At 42.1% G+C, this 17625-nt stretch overlaps 1 protein-coding gene across 5 annotated transcripts in view; it reads left to right on the forward strand.

The window, feature by feature from the left end:
* rgs3a (regulator of G protein signaling 3a) overlaps positions 1–17625 on the forward strand; it is a 178780-nt gene that overhangs the window by 113480 nt on the left and 47675 nt on the right. For all 5 annotated transcript variants that reach the window (XM_080756473.1, XM_080756470.1, XM_080756468.1 and 2 more), the window contains 3 exons: positions 10543–10923; positions 11723–12135; positions 12567–12873. In XM_080756473.1, the coding sequence (XP_080612599.1) occupies positions 10543–10923; positions 11723–12135; positions 12567–12873 (1101 nt within the window). The remainder of the gene's footprint in view (positions 1–10542; positions 10924–11722; positions 12136–12566; positions 12874–17625) is intronic.

The raw sequence follows: 17625 nt of genomic DNA on the forward strand, positions 1-17625 counted from the left end.
TGCTCCAGGTTTCACCTGCTGTCCAAATGCTCTTTTGAGAAATGGGAATGTATTATTTCTCATTCAGTGCTGCTGGCTTATTTCTCCTCCCAGTTGTGTATTAAGGCATTTTATGATGGTCATTTTTCAAGCTGCCACCTGTAATGCAGTCACATCAATGTTTAACCACTAAAACACCATGGAGCAAAGTCCCTCAGGGCTCTATACCAGGCACTTCTCTGTTTTCGCCCTGCATGAAATTATCTTAGCTGAAAATATAGCAGATCGTTCAAGCTCACAATAAGTCGCCATACTCTCCAACCGTAGACTGTTAAAAGTGGATGAAGAGAACGGTGGTGTCACCCATTGGTTTCTGCAGACTTTTTCTGCTGATTCAAATCCACCATCTTGGAATTTTAGGCCCTGAAAACACTAATGCTATTGGCTGGACGTGCAGCGAGGGCGGGTCTTCACTCAGTAGAGACAAGACCTAGAAGCATACCCTACGTTTATCATCCATTTTATAATTAATGAGACCTTCATTTACAAAAACACACATCATGGTAATTGAAAGAAGACTTTAAACTTGGGACTGAACGCATGAATTCTTTATGACTTCATGATTATTAAGGTAATTGTCTCACGTAGCCAGACAACTATTCCACAATCTCCGAATTCTACTATAGAGTCTGGAACTACACCTCCTGAAATAGTAATCTGTTTGTCATTTCCGTTCACAAAAATATATTACGCGAGACTACTAAGGTAATAAAAAGTGTAAAGTCGGGTCAAATCCCTATTGTAATCAATATGGCAGGGTAATTCAGTCTGCAGCCAGCATGGGGGGAAATAGCGATGCCTTCTAGGCAAACTGCATAAAAGCACTTCTTTGGCTATTCATATCCATATTATTCCCTGCCAAATGGTCGTTGTGAGCTTTTAGCGAACGTTTTCCCAGAATAAGGATTCTGGGTTAAAGCAGCACCCGGCCCATACATTTAAAACACAAAATGATAATAATATACAAGTTGAGACACAATATAAAGGGTTTACTAACCTTCTTTCTGCTCAATTTTAAATGAGGGAGATTTTTTTCCCTTTTTTTTACTCGATTAACTGGATGTTTTTTTCTGGGTCTGTGTGCTAACTCGTAGAAATGTGGTCTTCCATGCGAATCCCTGGTAGGACATAAAGGTTAGCCTACAGAATACTCTGGATATTATCGTTTCTTTACTTCTCATCCTGTTGTCTTGTTCCTATTTGATTCAATCAATCAAAAAATATTAAAATATGAATGTGAAGGACTTGAACTAGAAGAAAAAAATCATTATGATACCAATAAATAGGAACAGAATTGATTGATTGATCATCAAAATTAACATGCGTTAATGGTCCTGGACAGTATTGTTTTTGACAGAAGATTTAGTTTTAGTCGACTAAATCTACAGTTGATTTAGTTGACTAAAATTTATTTTGGTGGGCCTTGATCATGCCGTCGTAATGGCTGATGAAAGTAGTGTTGTGAGCTTGTAGATCTGCTATTTACAGCATGCAACCAAGTGTAAACGATTTTTTTTGTCATAGTATTAGTTGAGGAAATCAACACTGGTTGGTTGGGAACCACAACTAATTTTTCACTACTATTTCCATTTCCTCTCTTTAGCACAGTGGAGAGGCCTGGCAGATTAATGAGCATTACAGCATCATCCCTCTCTTCCAGAGAGAGAGAGAGAGAGAGGAGGGGGGGTGAGCAAGAGCAGAGCACAGGGAGCAGTTATGGAAAAAGCACTACATTTTCTTATTACTTAGGTAAAAGTATCAATACCGCAATGTAGATTGCGATATTACTCTGTTACAAGTAAGTCCCGTAAAAACAGTAAATACCATCATTATTATGCAGAATGTCCCATTTAAAGTTTTTAAATGTATACCCTGGTAAACATATTTTGAAAATAGTCGATCTACAAGCTCACAAGGTGTCGCATCACGACACGTTGTGAGCTTGTAGATCTGCTATTTTCAAATGGCCGGAATGGTTAATGTATGTTTTGTAATAGTAATCAAAATCTACAAAGTAACTAATAACTAAAGTTTTCAAATTAATGTAGTGGAGTAAAAGTACAATATTTGGATCTGAGATGTAGTGGAGTAGAATTAAAAGCACTAATACCTCAAAATTGTACTAAAAAAAGTACAGTACTTGAGTAAATGTACTTAGTTACTTTCCACCACTGACAGGGAGGTGCATGTAATGAGACCACCCACAGATTGATATGATACGGTTCCGTTCTCAGACTCTTAAACTATTGATGCCACACAAAGCAATTATGTCTGTCATTCATAAATCAATATGCCATAAACAGGACAATATATGTGGTGTGTGCAACACATCTATTCTGTAATTTTTGCATAGAGGGACAAATGCACGGGTGCATGCAAGCACACACTCTCACTCAGACGCATGCACGCAAACAGTGCCTTATATGTGTTCATGGGGCAATAGTAACATGGTGATTCTTGAGGAAATAGTGTAATTAGACCAAATATATTCAATAATTGATGGGTTTCCAGGATGTTGATACCGGTATCATTAGCATGGCCTTACAAGGGGGCACGTTGGCGCAGTCGGTAACGCTGTCGCCTCACAACTAGAAGGTCCTGGGTTCGATCGATTCCCGCTGGGTACGCTGTGGGAGCTGGGGGCGTGTACTCTCCTCTGTAGTCTTGCTTTGCCCGACTGTTGCATCTCACAATTTTCAAATGCTTCCATCATACAGTCTCGAGCAACGGAATCTCATGAGTAAAATACAATGAATCATCTAAGCATAATAGCTTGCTGCTTAGCAGAAATGGAAATATTAAAAATTAAGCTCTATTTTAAAATACTAGAGCAGTGCCCTTCCTACTTGGAAGTTGGAACGATGGAAGTTGGAAATGCATGCCATTCCCCGTTATTATGCCCAGATATGGAGTCTATGCTGATGTCAGAACACCATTGTGATGTCAGAACAGGCCAGCTCCATATATGGAGATCTAGGGATGATCAGGTGTGATCAATAATTGTCCAGAGCATGGGCAGAGGCCTTTTTATGGCGCTTCTGGACAACCGTGGGTAAAATGTTTTTTTTTAATTATCCCATTAAGACATGAGGCCAATTCTACACAAATGTTTTTCGATTTTCAACAATGTTAAAAAATAGCAGATGTACAAGCCGCGCTGTAAGCTTGTCTATCTGTTATATATGAATTGCCAACGCAAAAATAGAGGAAGAGAGGAAAGGATTGACCGAGTATGAGAGCGAGAGAGAAAGAGAGAGAGAGAGAGCATGCTTTTGTTTGGTAATACAATATACGAACAGCCAGGCTAATTTAATCTAATTGGATTTATGTAGGGTGGGGCTGGAGTTGGCAAACGTAATATCGTCTACATTTACCCAAAGCCATCAGAGTAGAGGAGAAGGACACAGCCTATTTTATTCAATGAAATGCACAGTATATGGGACAGAACAATGTCTATACCGCGAATACTATACAGGTATGTATGGTAAGTGTATATATTTGAGTATGTTTTTTATGTGGCATGTGTGCAACAATAGCCAAGATAGCCAAGATGTACAGTAATCATCTCTACTCTGCTCTCCCCCCTCCTTTAATCACTTGCCTCACGCTTCCTATCCCTTGTCTCCTATCCCTCCTCCATCCTCCCATCTAGTTAGTGTTGCTGCTATTTACAGCACTGGGATAATCGTGGTGAGGCTGGAGATTGTGTTGTTTTTGCTTCATCCATGACCTTGTCCAGTGGTTGAGTGCACTTGTTGTGTTCTTTGTTTATACACCGGTGACCGGATGCCCGAAAAAACATGCAGGCAAATACACACAACATCGTATTATATTCAAGACCAGCTGAAGCGAGGAGGGTGTGGTGAGAGCGAATCCATACAGAGACTAATGAAGAATAATGGATGTCCTCATCGAGGCCTTTTTACTCTGAGACAGGGAGTATAAGAGTCACATTCCTGGCGCTATAATGTGGTCTTTAAATTGAGACCACATGAGTTCAGTGAAACTGAGATAACGGTAAAACTGCCATGGAAATGAACGAGGATGTTCACCTGTACTTGCAGTGAATTGAGTCCATTTATGTGTCTGTAGATAAAACTAATTTTATACAAATGTGAGTCAGCTCGTGTGTATGTGTGTGCGTGTGCATGTGCATGTGCATGTACAGTATGTATGTGGGTGTTCTGCCAAGTATCACATACTGGCACTGTGAGAGGGAATGTGTTTGAAGTTGGCTCCCATGTGTCTCAGGCCATATCTGCAATGACCAGGCAGCTAGGGTTGCCCCGTGTGTGTGTGTGTGTGTGTGTGTGTGTGTGTGTGTGTGTGTGTGTGTGTGTGTGTGTGTGTGTGTGTGTGTGTGTGTGTGTGTGTGTGTGTGTGTGTGTGTGTGTGTGTGTGTGTGTGTGTGTGTGTGTGTGTGTGTGTGTGTGTGTGTGTGTGTGTGTGTGTGTGTGTGTGTGGGGCAGAGAACACGGCCGCAGTGTGTGTGCATGCGTGCGTGATTGTGGGTTAGTTGTGTAACCCCCAACATTGGTGGACAAACTATACTTAAGTATATTCAAAAGTGCAAAAGTCTTTTTAATATCAGTGCATTTCTGTATTGCAATTGCAATCATCAACCAACAAAATGATTGACTCAAGAGCTCTTCCTAGAAAAATGTAGTGGAGTCAAAATTATTTGAAAGAAAGCTCTGTTCATTGTTGAAGTTAAGTTAACACAGTATTTTTCTCCTTAATACTTTTTGATTGGAATGATTGGAATCAGAACTTTTCTGTTGTTCTAGTTATACGCAGCTCATAGCGAGATCTAAAAATACCTAAGCTGTAAATTAATTTCATGAAATGTGCTTATATGGAGGGGAATTAATTTCAAAGTTGAGTTTTCTTTCTTCCTTTTGCACTTCTTGTATTTCTTGGCAAAGTGTTCTTTTGGGCCTTTAATTAGTACAGTGTAGAGAGAGGAGAGAGTGACATGCAGAAAAAGGTCCTAGCTACTGTAGCTAGCTTGTTTTACTCGACTATACATAACCCTCCTTGTTTATCAGTAGCGGCCTTGTTTTGCACAATGGAGTGCAGTATTTTGCTCAGACTTAGCATCACATTTAACATTTGGAGGGTACACCATTGCACAAACGTCATTTGAAATCTGATCTTAATGGCCATGCCGTGGCAATTTATTCTAGGAATGTACTTGACAAAGCAGTGTATATAGTCAGTGATGCACAGCCACTGACAAAAAGTGAAAGTGTGTGATTGACCTGTCTCACTGCAGTGGAAAAACAGATGCAGAAGGATAGCTTGGATACTGAATGGGCAAGAGTGTGTGTGTGTGTGTGTGTGTGTGTGTGTGTATGTGTGTGTGTGTGTGTGTGTGTGGAGCAGAGCAAAGTGTTCAGTGCACATGCGTGGGCCGTGTGCGCACCTGTCATGACAGTCTGTCATATGTTGACAGCTGAATTCAAATGCTGAAATATTGAGAGGAAATTAAAAAGGGTAGCAGGACAATGTGTATGTGTGTGTGGGGGGTGGTAGTTGGTGTGCATAAGGGATGTGAAAGCACATTTAAAAGTCTGAGTATAAAGACCTGTCACTTTTTGCACAATAAACTTGTGTGAGCGACGCTTTTTTTGGTAGGTTCATTCAATTGATTCCATATAGCCTCACAACAAGGTCACAATGTGTCACAATGCAACGTATTGTGAGCTTGTAGATTTGCTATTTTTGGTAAAGATATTTTGTCTTGATGGGGAAAAAAGTGATCAAAGTACAGTTGTAGGCTAAGTACCGTTTCTCTAAGGCTAGTGATTTATTTCACTTTGATGTTGGTCATCATCATTTTACTCAGGCTTTTGTGCTTTTATTAATTATACCTATATATATTATTATTATTATATATAATTATACCTTATGCACACCACTGTCATCTTGCCAGCAAGATGGCAGCTAACTAGGTGCAATTTCCCATTGACAGCCCATTCATCCAAATAGAACAGTCCTATCTGATTGTATTAAACAAAGTAAAAGCTTGAATTATCCTCTTTCTATCTTGCGGGTGATTTTTTAGTGTTCGAGTTTGGAAGTGCTCGTTAGTACCTTGCTGGCAGCGGTGTGCATAAGGTCAATAAAACCCATTGTAACGGCAAACTCCATTTAACCATGTTAGATTCATCGAAAATACCCATCCTCCTTGGTTCTGGTGACTGATATTGGCCTTCTAATGCGTGAGCGGACTGTGTTTTTTCAATTACTTTTTTATGAAAAAAAAGAATGAAAAATATATATACTAGAAGGCCAATATCAGTCACTGCTCATTCCTTGCTCTGCTATCTTGCTATTGTGCTGTTCTGCTGCTGCTTTCTGTGCTGCCTTATGAAGCGGTTCTGTAATCCCACCGCCTCCCCTGCAAACCAGCTGTACATGGGCTCTGTTTATGATCCCCTTTGGAGACCTTCCTATTTCATTCATTTAATTCATATTTTAATGTTAGCAGGGAATGAAAGCAACTGAGAAAGAGCCTTGATGCCAACATATATGTAGTTATGCTCATAGATAGTTTAGTATCATTAAATATTTGTATTTCAGTCCAAGAGTTGTCTGACTGAACTTTGGTTTTTGGTTCGTCAACATTGTAACATTACACACAGCATACAGTAATAACAACTACTGTAGTGAACACGCATGGTGTGCGGTGCACATGGTTCTTGTATTACTCTGTGTTTGTGTGTTAATTTATGACAACTTGAAAGAGTAGACGTTCTTTACTGACTGAATAATAGTAGTGACAGGAGAGGCACAACAAAAATGTTCACTCGCAGGCTTTCTGACATGAATCTGGAACAACGGATGAACTGTTCAACAGTACAGGCATGAGAATTCAAGCTGGCAAATACGATTTGCTCATATAATTACTTCTAATCATTATCAATCTGTGATTGTGTACAGTATGTGCTCACGTGTTATAACTATTCATTTCACACGCATAGATGTACAAAGTGGATCTGAAACATTCCATGGTTGGGATGGCTAGGGACTTTCATGAGCCTGCGAGCTTTGCTGACACGCGGTCCGTTGTATCCTGGACTGAGGAAAGCTCACAGTGATACAAGCATGCATCACTAGGCCTTTGGAGGTAAAGTGGACAGGACCAACTACTGTAGATAAAGTGCACAGGACCAACTAGATTCCCCAGGAGCAGAGTAGTGTAGATGAGATTTCTGGGGAAAAAAACAACCATTAGCCTGAATGAATGAAAGACCTTTATTTTTATTCGATTTTCTTTAGGCATTTTCTTTTCATGCTTTCTTTTCAGATACTTCATTGTAGAGAGACAGGAAACCAAGGGCAGAGAGAAAAGAGACGCATGCGAGACAAGGCGGCGGCCGGATTTGAACCCGAGTCCTCGTGCTCGCAAGTAGCATAATGGTCTGTGCACTAACTGCCGGAGCCACCAGGCACCCATGGGAGACCTTTATAGTTTATGACCATATCTGTTCTTCAATAACGACCTGTAAATCTCCTGACCGTCAATATGACTCATGAGAAATCATTTCTTATTTGTCATTGAGGAAAATGAATGGGGGCATTCATCATAACCAATAGTGGCTGATGCTTTTCCCCCTGAAAATCCTGTATCCACCCACCTCCACTTCCAAGATTCATTGCGGGCGGGTTCATTCATCACCATTCGCCATAACTCAGTGCAGGCAACTATTTGATTAGATCTTTCTGTATATCACACACGCACACAAACACACACACGCGCGCACACACACACACACACACACACACACACACACACACACACACACACACACACACACACACTCTTGTGTACTATAATTTGCTCCTGCGTCTTGCTTTAGGTTATGTCAATATGGGGCTGAACCCATACCCAATTTCCTCGTGTCCTCGCTTTGCATCTTTGACTTTCATGCTCTCTCCAGACCCACTATAACAAACACAAACAAGCACATGCACACACTTGACACCCAGCGCTCAATAACGTTGGAGCAGATTGATGTTGATAGTGGGCTTTAGGTTTGTGCTAATTCGGAAGCCGGCTGTTCATGGCAGGCCCTCACTCTGCCGGTATTGATCTCTCATGGAGAAGAAGCTGTTTATTTCGATCTTTCCATGGGCGAGAACGAAGATGGGGATGTTTCCTGGATGGGAATTATGTTTGTATGCGTGTGTATTAAGTTGCAAGGAACCTCTAATTATGTCAATTTGTTTAGGGTCAGTGGTTCTCAGACGTTTTAATTTCAAGGACCACCATAAGTCTGAGAGCCAAATGGACCGTCCATTTGTTACACTCTCAGAGTTACAGACCTGCAAGGGTCCATTTGTAAACTTTGTGAACTTTATATTTAAAGTAAATGTGTGGGTTGATTTCCTACTCCATTTGGTACTGTAGAGATATTATACTCATTGGTTTTAACTTTGTTTCATTTTTTTGGGGCTGTGATTTTTCCCGGGTAGTACATCCAACTTTAGCACAAATATGATGGACCATCTACAGAACCATTGATGCTCCATCTACCTGTCAAAATGCATGCACAATTGCACACCCCAATGGGTGCTGGGTCCAAAAGTCCCATTGACCAGATTTTATTCAATGCAGTGACATTTTGAGCAAAACAGGCTCATTTCAAATTATTGACAAAGCTTTGGATGGACAGACAAGACAACTGACCACTGACGAAGGCCTATAGTGTTCACTATGCCAAGCAAAGTTGCAGGAAACAAGATATACTACAGTATGTGGGGTTAGATCAATGAGAATTGCAGCCCGTAGGCCGATGGTTGGGCTATAGGGAAGCTAGTATGTGATAGTTGTGTGATTGAGGGCTATGGATTTGTACCGACATTCATTATCAGTAGTCAGTTGGGGATTTGTGGTCCGGGCTTGCATGAGAATATACTGACGTCGTTAAGAAGCATGCAGCTGAACACATGCTGGGTCCTCAGACCAAAGATGATGCTATCTGATGTCCAATTACCCGTGGTAATTGGACATCAGATTAATCTGTTGCATTGTGTAGTCAGTCAGGCACATTCACATAAACCTTATCCACCATTATTATTCTGATGCATGGACAAAGAGGACGAATGCTGAGCCTAAATACGTTTTTAAATTGAGGTTCTCTGGAGTGAATATGCCATATAAACAATATGGCTTTTGAATTATTATTATTTTTATTTTATTTTTCAGTCATAAAAATGTCTGCTCCAAATCCAAATTCATCTTTTTATTCACCATAATATTTCGATGGACAAAGAGGACGAATGCTAAGCCTAAATATGTTTTTTAATTGAATATGCCATGCCATATAGGCCTAAATAATATGGCTTTTGAAACCTTTTTTTAAAAGAATGTATTTTTGTTCTTTTCGGTCATATAAAATGTCTGGTACAGTATACTCAAATTGCAGTCCAGGGACCCCTAGGAATCCTTGAAGGGTTTCCAGGGGGTCCCCATGCTAAATGTGTTGATAAAGTAAACATTTAATATCCCTTAACGTATCTTTTAAGTATTTTTTAGTAACTCTTCTCCATGAGCTGTGTTCTAAGGAACTAACCTTTGGAATCTTTATTGAGGACTCACATGGTTATGGCGTATTATGTAATCTACTTTACTTCCTTTGTTTGCTCAGTTATGCCTATAGCACTGTCCTAAGACAGTAGTGACTGTTTCTTCAGCTCTTTATCTGTCCTAATCAGTCAACAGACACTCATGTGATAAAAACTGTGAATCCCTGTTGCTCAATGAGCCAGTCTGCATGGGTTTCCATGGCATTGACGGGTCATGTAAATTCTCCTTAGTCGAGTAAAATCACTTATACTTTTGAAGTCTGAATTATTGTCTTGCCTCATTGTGTATTAGTATGTTTTGAGCAGCCACTACAGATTCTGCATTCACAGAGCTCAAAAATCAGTTTAACAAGCTTTTTGAAAATAGCAGATCTACTGTACAAGCTGCTTGTAGATGCAACGCAAACCTTGTATGGGGGTCCCTGGCACAAAACGGTTTCAGACAGGGGTGGGGGTCCACAGCAAAATACATATTCATTTGGGTGTCCTTGACATGAACAAGTTTGAGAACCACTACTCTATAGGCCTGGTTCCTGGGGAGCTTGTTAAGTGAATGTCTTGTAATGCTAGCTGTCTAACAGGAAGTAGTAACAGTAGGCCTAGGAGGGCATACAGTATATAATGCACTTAAACTTACTGGAATTGTTACAACTGACCACACTATTTGGCCATTCATTATTTTGCTGTAAAATCATCAGGGCTTGAACAAAACATTGTCCACATTCATTGTCTCTAATCTACTGTACATATTCTTGTGTTAACTACTGTTAACTCCGCTGTTACCTGTTAACTGTCGTTAACTGCGGTGGTAGGAGGTGCTCTCCCTGCGGTTTTATTTGTATTTAGGGTCGTATAATAGCAGCGCATGCAGGTGGAAATACTCATCTTCTGTTCTTGTGCTCCTTGTAGATGCTGGAGCCTAAGGTGGACACCTCTTCTTGTGAGCTGGGTGGAGGTGCGCGCGGTCTCCACCTGCCCCCACGGAGCTCAGAGGGCGAGGAGAGCAGCCTGTACCCCTCCAGCCCGTCAGAGCCGCCCACCCTCGGCAGCCCCCACCCGTCCGAGCTGGAGGAGGTCTACAGCCCACTGGGAGGGTCCGTTGGGTCAGAGGAGCGCCACAAGGTGCCCCCGACGCCCCCGCCGTCGTATACCGAGGGGGAGGACTGCAGGAGCATGGAAGGCACAGATTTGGAGATGTGGAGAGAGGGAGCAGAGGAATTAGGGCAAGAGAGGGCCCATCATGAAGATGACGGGGAAGAGGAGGAGCTACAGAACGCCGGGAGTGAGGAGGTGAATTTGGAAATTCAAACACACTCAAAGACAAAAAGACTAATCTATGGGGGACCAGGCCTTCTGCTCAGCTGCTCCTCAGCTGTGGAATGCCCTCCCCGACCATGCTTTTAAAAGGCGACTAAAGACCTTCTATTCCTTTTAGTCTAAAATTGACTTATTATTGATGCCCTGTGTGCTTTTACAACATTTTTAGCTGTGTATATTTAACCACTGATTAGAACGCATTAATTATTTTCTTGCCATCTACGCTTCTAAACGTAGCTAGGCTATTGGGACATATCTATGCCAGTTACGCTTATAAGCGTAGACATACAGTATGTTTAATCCATATACTGTATATGAACGCGCCATCTTTTAGCATTTCTCCGGCTAGAATAGCACCAGCAGCGATGTGATTTCTAAATCCAGCTCCGTTGAGCCTCCATTATAACCCGATTTTCAAAGCGCCGTATCTCCAAAGGTTAGAGAGCTGTCCATGGTGAGCCGGCACGCACCCGACGATCATAAATCATTTGTGATTTTGTGATTTTGTGTCGCATCGCTGAGAAAATGTAGCTGGTTGTTCTGCTAGCTAAAGGCTGTGGGCTGTGTTGTGTGGTGTCGTTCCACTTCCGGAAGCCCCCACCTTCCTGTTTAACCCGGAAGGACAACCAGCTCCATAGAGTGGGCCTGGACGGGCGGCCCCTGGGGCAGTACAACCATGCTAACACTAGGGGCAGCAAAGGTTAATGGTTTTCATCTTAGTCCTTATTATGATTGTTAATATTATTATTACCCTTATTATTATTATTATTAGGAGGTGGAGAAGGAAGGGCCAGGAGAGATGATGGAGGAGGAGGAGGAGGAGGGAGCGGAGCTGCACCTGAACCCGGAAGCGGTGACCGCGGACGAAGACGGTGCCGCCTGGGGGGAGCCGGCGGACATCAACGCGCCTCCCTCCTCCTCCTGGGGGGAGCCGGCGGACATCAACGCGCCTCCCTCCTCCTCCTGGGGGGAGCCGGCGGACATCAACGCGCCTCCCTCCTCCTCCTCCTCGTCCTTCATCATCCCCGAGCTGCGCCTGGACCGCTCCTTCAGCGCCGACGGCCTCTCCTCCACCAACACTGACGAGGAGGCCTACGAGTCGGAGGAGGAGGAGGACGAGGATGACGATGACGATGACGAAGAGGACGATGATGATGACAGCGACGACACCTACCTGCAGCGCAGGTAAATGTACTGTACTGTAATGTACTGTATTGACATCAAAATGGACTTTAAGTATGGCCTGGGACGGCTTAGCGGTCCAGGCACCTTGGCTTGTTAATCTAGCAGGATAGTGTGTCGAGGGTTTGAGTCCCGATCGCGACGAACTTTACTGTGTCTTCCCCCCCCTTATCTCTATCCCCGTTTCCTTTCTACCTTACTGTAAATCTACCAATAACAGCAAAAAAGCCCCAAAAATATCTTAAAAAACCCCAAAAAGAAAGTCTGAAAAGTAAAAGCAGTCATTATGCAGAATGTCCAGTTACAAATATTTTAATATTTAAATATAACAGCCGAAATGTACATGTACACAGGGCTGAAGTTGGTAGTGTAGCCTATGTTTTGTAATAATAATGAACATGTATAAGGTATTAAGGTAACAATGAACTTTGCAGCGACAGCAAGAGGCGCAGCATGGTGGAGGGCTCCACCGCCGCCTGCGAGAAGCACGGCGCTGGCGGGCTGAGCGTGCAGAACTCGCTCCGCCGACGCACCCACAGCGAGGGCAGCCTGCTGCAGGACTCACGCACGCCCTGCTTCACCTCCGACAACGCCATCAACTGCCTGGAGGTGGGCGCGGCGCACCACCACCACCACCACAAGGGCGGCTGGACGCTCCCGTCGCCCAAGACCCTTAAGAAAGAACTGACCAAGAACGGAGGCTCCATGCATCAGCTGTGTGCGTTGTTCTCCGGGAGGAAGGTAGGCAGACAGATGCACGCACGCGCGCACGCACGCACGCACGCACACACGCACACACACACTATTGTGTTCTGTTAACAGATCAGAATCCAAGCTAATCAACTTTGAGAAGACTTAAACTGTAAAGCATTTCAAGGGAACGTTGTTGTTGTTGTTGTTGGGGCCTGGAGTGGAGATATGACCTCACTCCACTGAAGTAGACGGTATCTCGAAGGAGGAAGGAAAAGTGGCGTGGCATAGGAGTGGGAGTGAACCTTGTATTTCGCTAGCCAATTACAGTGCAGATGAGGGGCATCGCTCCAAACGGAGTTCATCTGATGCTGCTGTGGTGGAAATGGCACTCAATTGTTTTACTTATAAGTATCAATACTGCAATGCCAATATAGAACTACTAGTAAAAGTCCGGAATTCAAAATGTACAATGTACATGTATGTGTACGCGTTGTGAGCTTGTAGATCTGCTATTTTTTAGCAAGCAACCAAGTGTAAAATGACTTGCTGGATCTCTTGTCTACTAGTCCCTTACTCCCTTCCTAACATTTTAGTCTGTCAATATATTTAGTCTTAGTTTTAGTCACCATAGCTTAGTTTTCATTTAGTCAGTGAGAAAAGGTAGTCGACAAACATGTTTTGTCATAGTATTAGTCAACAAAATCAACACTGTTCACAGGTCCATTTGGTTTCATTAGTATACATTAGGATTTTACTTTCGACCCGTTCACACAGAAAGAGCAAGTTAATGTCCATTATGGGGAGAAAAATGTTAAAAGATAGTGAGATGACAGTTCCATCTAATAGGCTTAATAAAAATCCTCTCACATCTGGGTGGATAATGCCAATACACACATTTGTGTAAAATACAAATTCTGTGCACTCAGACATTAGGGGCCAATTTCGATATCACATTTGTTTCCCATGTAAAGTACAAGTCCCATGCAATTTTTTGGGAGTACCACTGCTTCCACTTCACCTCCCATCCCCTCCCCTTCTCACCAAATGAACACACACACACACACACACACACACACACACACACACACACACGCGCACGCACACACACACACACACACACACACACACACACACACACACACACACACACACACACACACACACACACACACACACACACACACACACACACACACACACACACACACACACACACACACACTTCTGTATTATGAGTTATGATACCAGACTACATGTAGGCTATGTTATATACTATGTACTTGCTATGACATACTATAAATATACTTTCCGGCAGGCTTGGATTGTGTGCAGATCACTGATTTGTGCTGGTTTCCAAAGACAGTGTGACACCAAGTGGTCAAAATGGGAATAGCATTCCATGCATTAAAACAGCAATGTTGGATGTTGACTGCCAGTCAACTGCTAGTTGTTGTAATGGAATTAACATTAATTTAAACTAATTGTACATTGCTTTTACACAATGACAGGGATTCTGTACTGCTGCTTTAACTGAAGGTGTACATCATGTAGAAATATTTGATTGTCATCTGTCATCTGTCATCTCCTGCATCAAAGGAATAATTAATTCACTACAAATCAATCAGTCAGCAATGTTATTATCCCTGGTGTTATTACCCCTGATAGGATAGGATAGACTTTATTGTCCCTATAGGGGATATTTGTCATAGGCACATACAGTAATTTAGTTAGAAATACAATGACATTGCCCATTGAATGATAGAGAAGATCAACATGAAATCATCATAAAATGTAATGCAGTGTGCTTGCTCATTAGAACAAGTTTTATCCGGATAACTCAATAAAAATGTGCATTGCATGGTAGGTCATTAAACTATACTGCTATAAGTGCAGATGTCCCTTATTAATAGACAGTGATTCACATCGTTTTTCCTAAACTCTGAAAAGGAGCTGGCGGCACATTTATTCTGGATCTATGAATATTCAAATATGCAAATAAAAAAGCCTCGCTTCTTTGGAAGGTTATCCACCACCGAAGCAAAAAGCAAAGTGTTTTCAGGTTTCAGCAAGTGGCTAATTTGACACCTTTGAGGAAGTGTAGAGAAGAATGTGACTCGGGTCGCAAGTTCTGCGCAATATAATAATCTGTATTGTCAAAGTCATCCATGCTAGAACATTGGTTTCTAACCTTTCCAGGATCAGGGCCCACTTGAAATTCTTGAAAGCGTTCATAGCCCAAATCATTTGACCATTTACATCAGATGGTCAGTTTGGTGGGTCACGTGCAAAATAGTAATGGTTTTAAAAGGTTTTTCAAAGTCGTAAAAAAAAAAAGGCAAATAAGTTTAGAGATAAGGGGTAAGGTAAGGGGTTGGCACAAGATATAGCCCTTAGCGTTTTACCAATAACTTTTAGAGGCTCAGTTGCAATATCCCCATGGGCCACCAGTGGGCCCCAGCCCACAGGTTGAGAATTGCTGCTCTAGGAGGCATAAACTGTAGAAAACCGAGTGGAGGAGGGGGACTTAAAACTCTGCCAGTGGCAGCAATGAATTATGTCTATTTTATGCTGTGACATGCAACGATGTCGTGGACTGAACATAGACAATCTATAAGCTCTTTGTGAGCTTATAGATTATAACCGGCCTGCACGGCACCATCATGTGACAAAGTATAAGTACACGGTGATGGAAAGTAACTAAGTACTTTGCCATTTTCAATACTTTTACTTCTACCCCATTACATCTCAGAGGCAAATATTATGCTTTTAGTCCACTACTACTATAGTTACAGATTTTGATTATTATTAACATTATAAAACATAAATGTAAAACATACATTTACCACCTCAGCCTGAGCCATATAGACCTACACACTTTGGCTATTTGAAATTATCCAATGTATAAGCTCACAATGTGTCACTTTGCGACGCGTTGTGAACTTGTGGATCTGCTACTTTTCACACAATTTTGAACACTTGTGTGAAATAGGACATTCTATAAAGAGTACTTTTTACTATGAGCTTTTCTACTTTTAATCAAATACATTTTCAATTCCAGACATTTACTTGTAACAGAGTTACTTTTTACACCACTGTAAATTAAGCTTAAGTTCAGGCTGTCATTTGTTTTTCACATAGAGGGAGCACCACTCCACCTTATCTGTGTCTTCATCCAAGCCAGTCAGCGATGTGCGAGGAGGCCTTAAATGGCTGTGTGTGTGTGTGTGTGTGTGTGTGTGTGTGTGTGTGTGTGTGTGTGTGTGTGTGTGTGTGTGTGTGTGTGTGTGTGTGTGTGTGTGTGTGTGTGTGTGTGTGTGTGTGTGTGTGTGTGTGTGTGTGTGTGTGTGTGTGTGTGTGTGTGTGTGCGCGCAGAACAGACAAGAGGAATGCAGCATGTAGGCAGTACTGGAGCCTATTGGTCTTGGCAGTTTCAAGGGTAATTTTACTACCTATTGGCGTCATGCGGCCCATGCAGCTCCTTAGGGGCCGGTGTTTCCATTATTTAAAATGACCCATCTCCTCCCCATGCATTAATCTCATGACATCTCTAGGTCACAGAAGATGTGTGCGTGTGTGTGCGTGCGTGTGTGTGTGCATAACTTTTGACCCAGTGAGCTTTACAAGGCCAATAAAGGCTTGTTAACACGTCCATACACAAATGAGCCTCCATGTGTATGATGCGTTTCCGCCTCTATAATACCCTCCAAGGTCAATGTTTACTAAGCTCAATTACCACAGGTGCTCATTTCCAGTCCGTTCGAATGTAATATCGCGTCACAGACACTCATGCACCCTCCGCATCAACGGCATCACAAACGTGATGACGTTCGCTGGCAGAGATGACAGTCTGGTTCCAGGCATGTTAAACTAGTGGTTCCCAAACTTGGTTTTTTTTCCTCACTCAACAGTAAACAAACCAACATAGCCTGCACAGTATAAGTGTATACACTGTATACACTTATACTGTGCAGGCTATGTTGGTTTACAGGGTATCTGCACATTTCTAAAGTTGCAATTTAAGACAGTAAAGGTCCCTGCACACTGCTGCATGCATTTTTCAGATTTTTAGCAGCGTTTTTCCGCCGGTTTTCCGAAAAACGCATCCAGTCTGCAAGAACCTTAAAGACCTTTTTAATACCAATTACCAAATTGGCCAAAGGTAAGAAAGAGGTGAACATTGTGAAAACATTTCCACGATATCTGTGGAACCGAGTCAAACTACATACTGCCTACATTCCAAGCGCTTGTCAGGGTTGGGGGGTCCCCAGTTCAAATAGTATTGTTTTGGGGGGTCAAATGAAATGTTTGGGAACCCTTGTATTAAACTCTAATGGCTAGTTAGTGTGGCCCTGTCTGCATACTGGGAAAGGCAATTTGTATAGCAACAGTAAGGCAATTCAAAATGACATAGCAATATGACAACAACAAACAAACTTCACACTCACCCCGGTTGCTACCTTAGATCATTTTGTTTAGGTTGTCATAGTGTGTTGCTCAGAGAACTAATATGGCATACTGTAAGTCTTGATCATCAAGCAGAAGATACTGCTTCAGATGCATACATTTTTGAGGTGCAGTGGCTGAGTAGACTTCGTGACTATTACTAATTTACAGTATGCTGCCGGATGTCTGGCATCTAAATAATGTCTACATCTACTGTCTGTCCCTTCAAAAAACCAATAAAAGGCGTAAGCCGCAAAAAAAAATATCTAAAAAATAATAATAATAATGTCTACATTCAGTTTATGACCATAAGCGTGAATCATGGCACGTTTATAGATGACATGACATGTGTGCTGT

This window comes from Protomyctophum bolini (assembly GCF_963924005.1).
Source record: "Protomyctophum bolini genome assembly, chromosome: 22".
NCBI lineage: Eukaryota > Metazoa > Chordata > Actinopteri > Myctophiformes > Myctophidae > Protomyctophum > Protomyctophum bolini.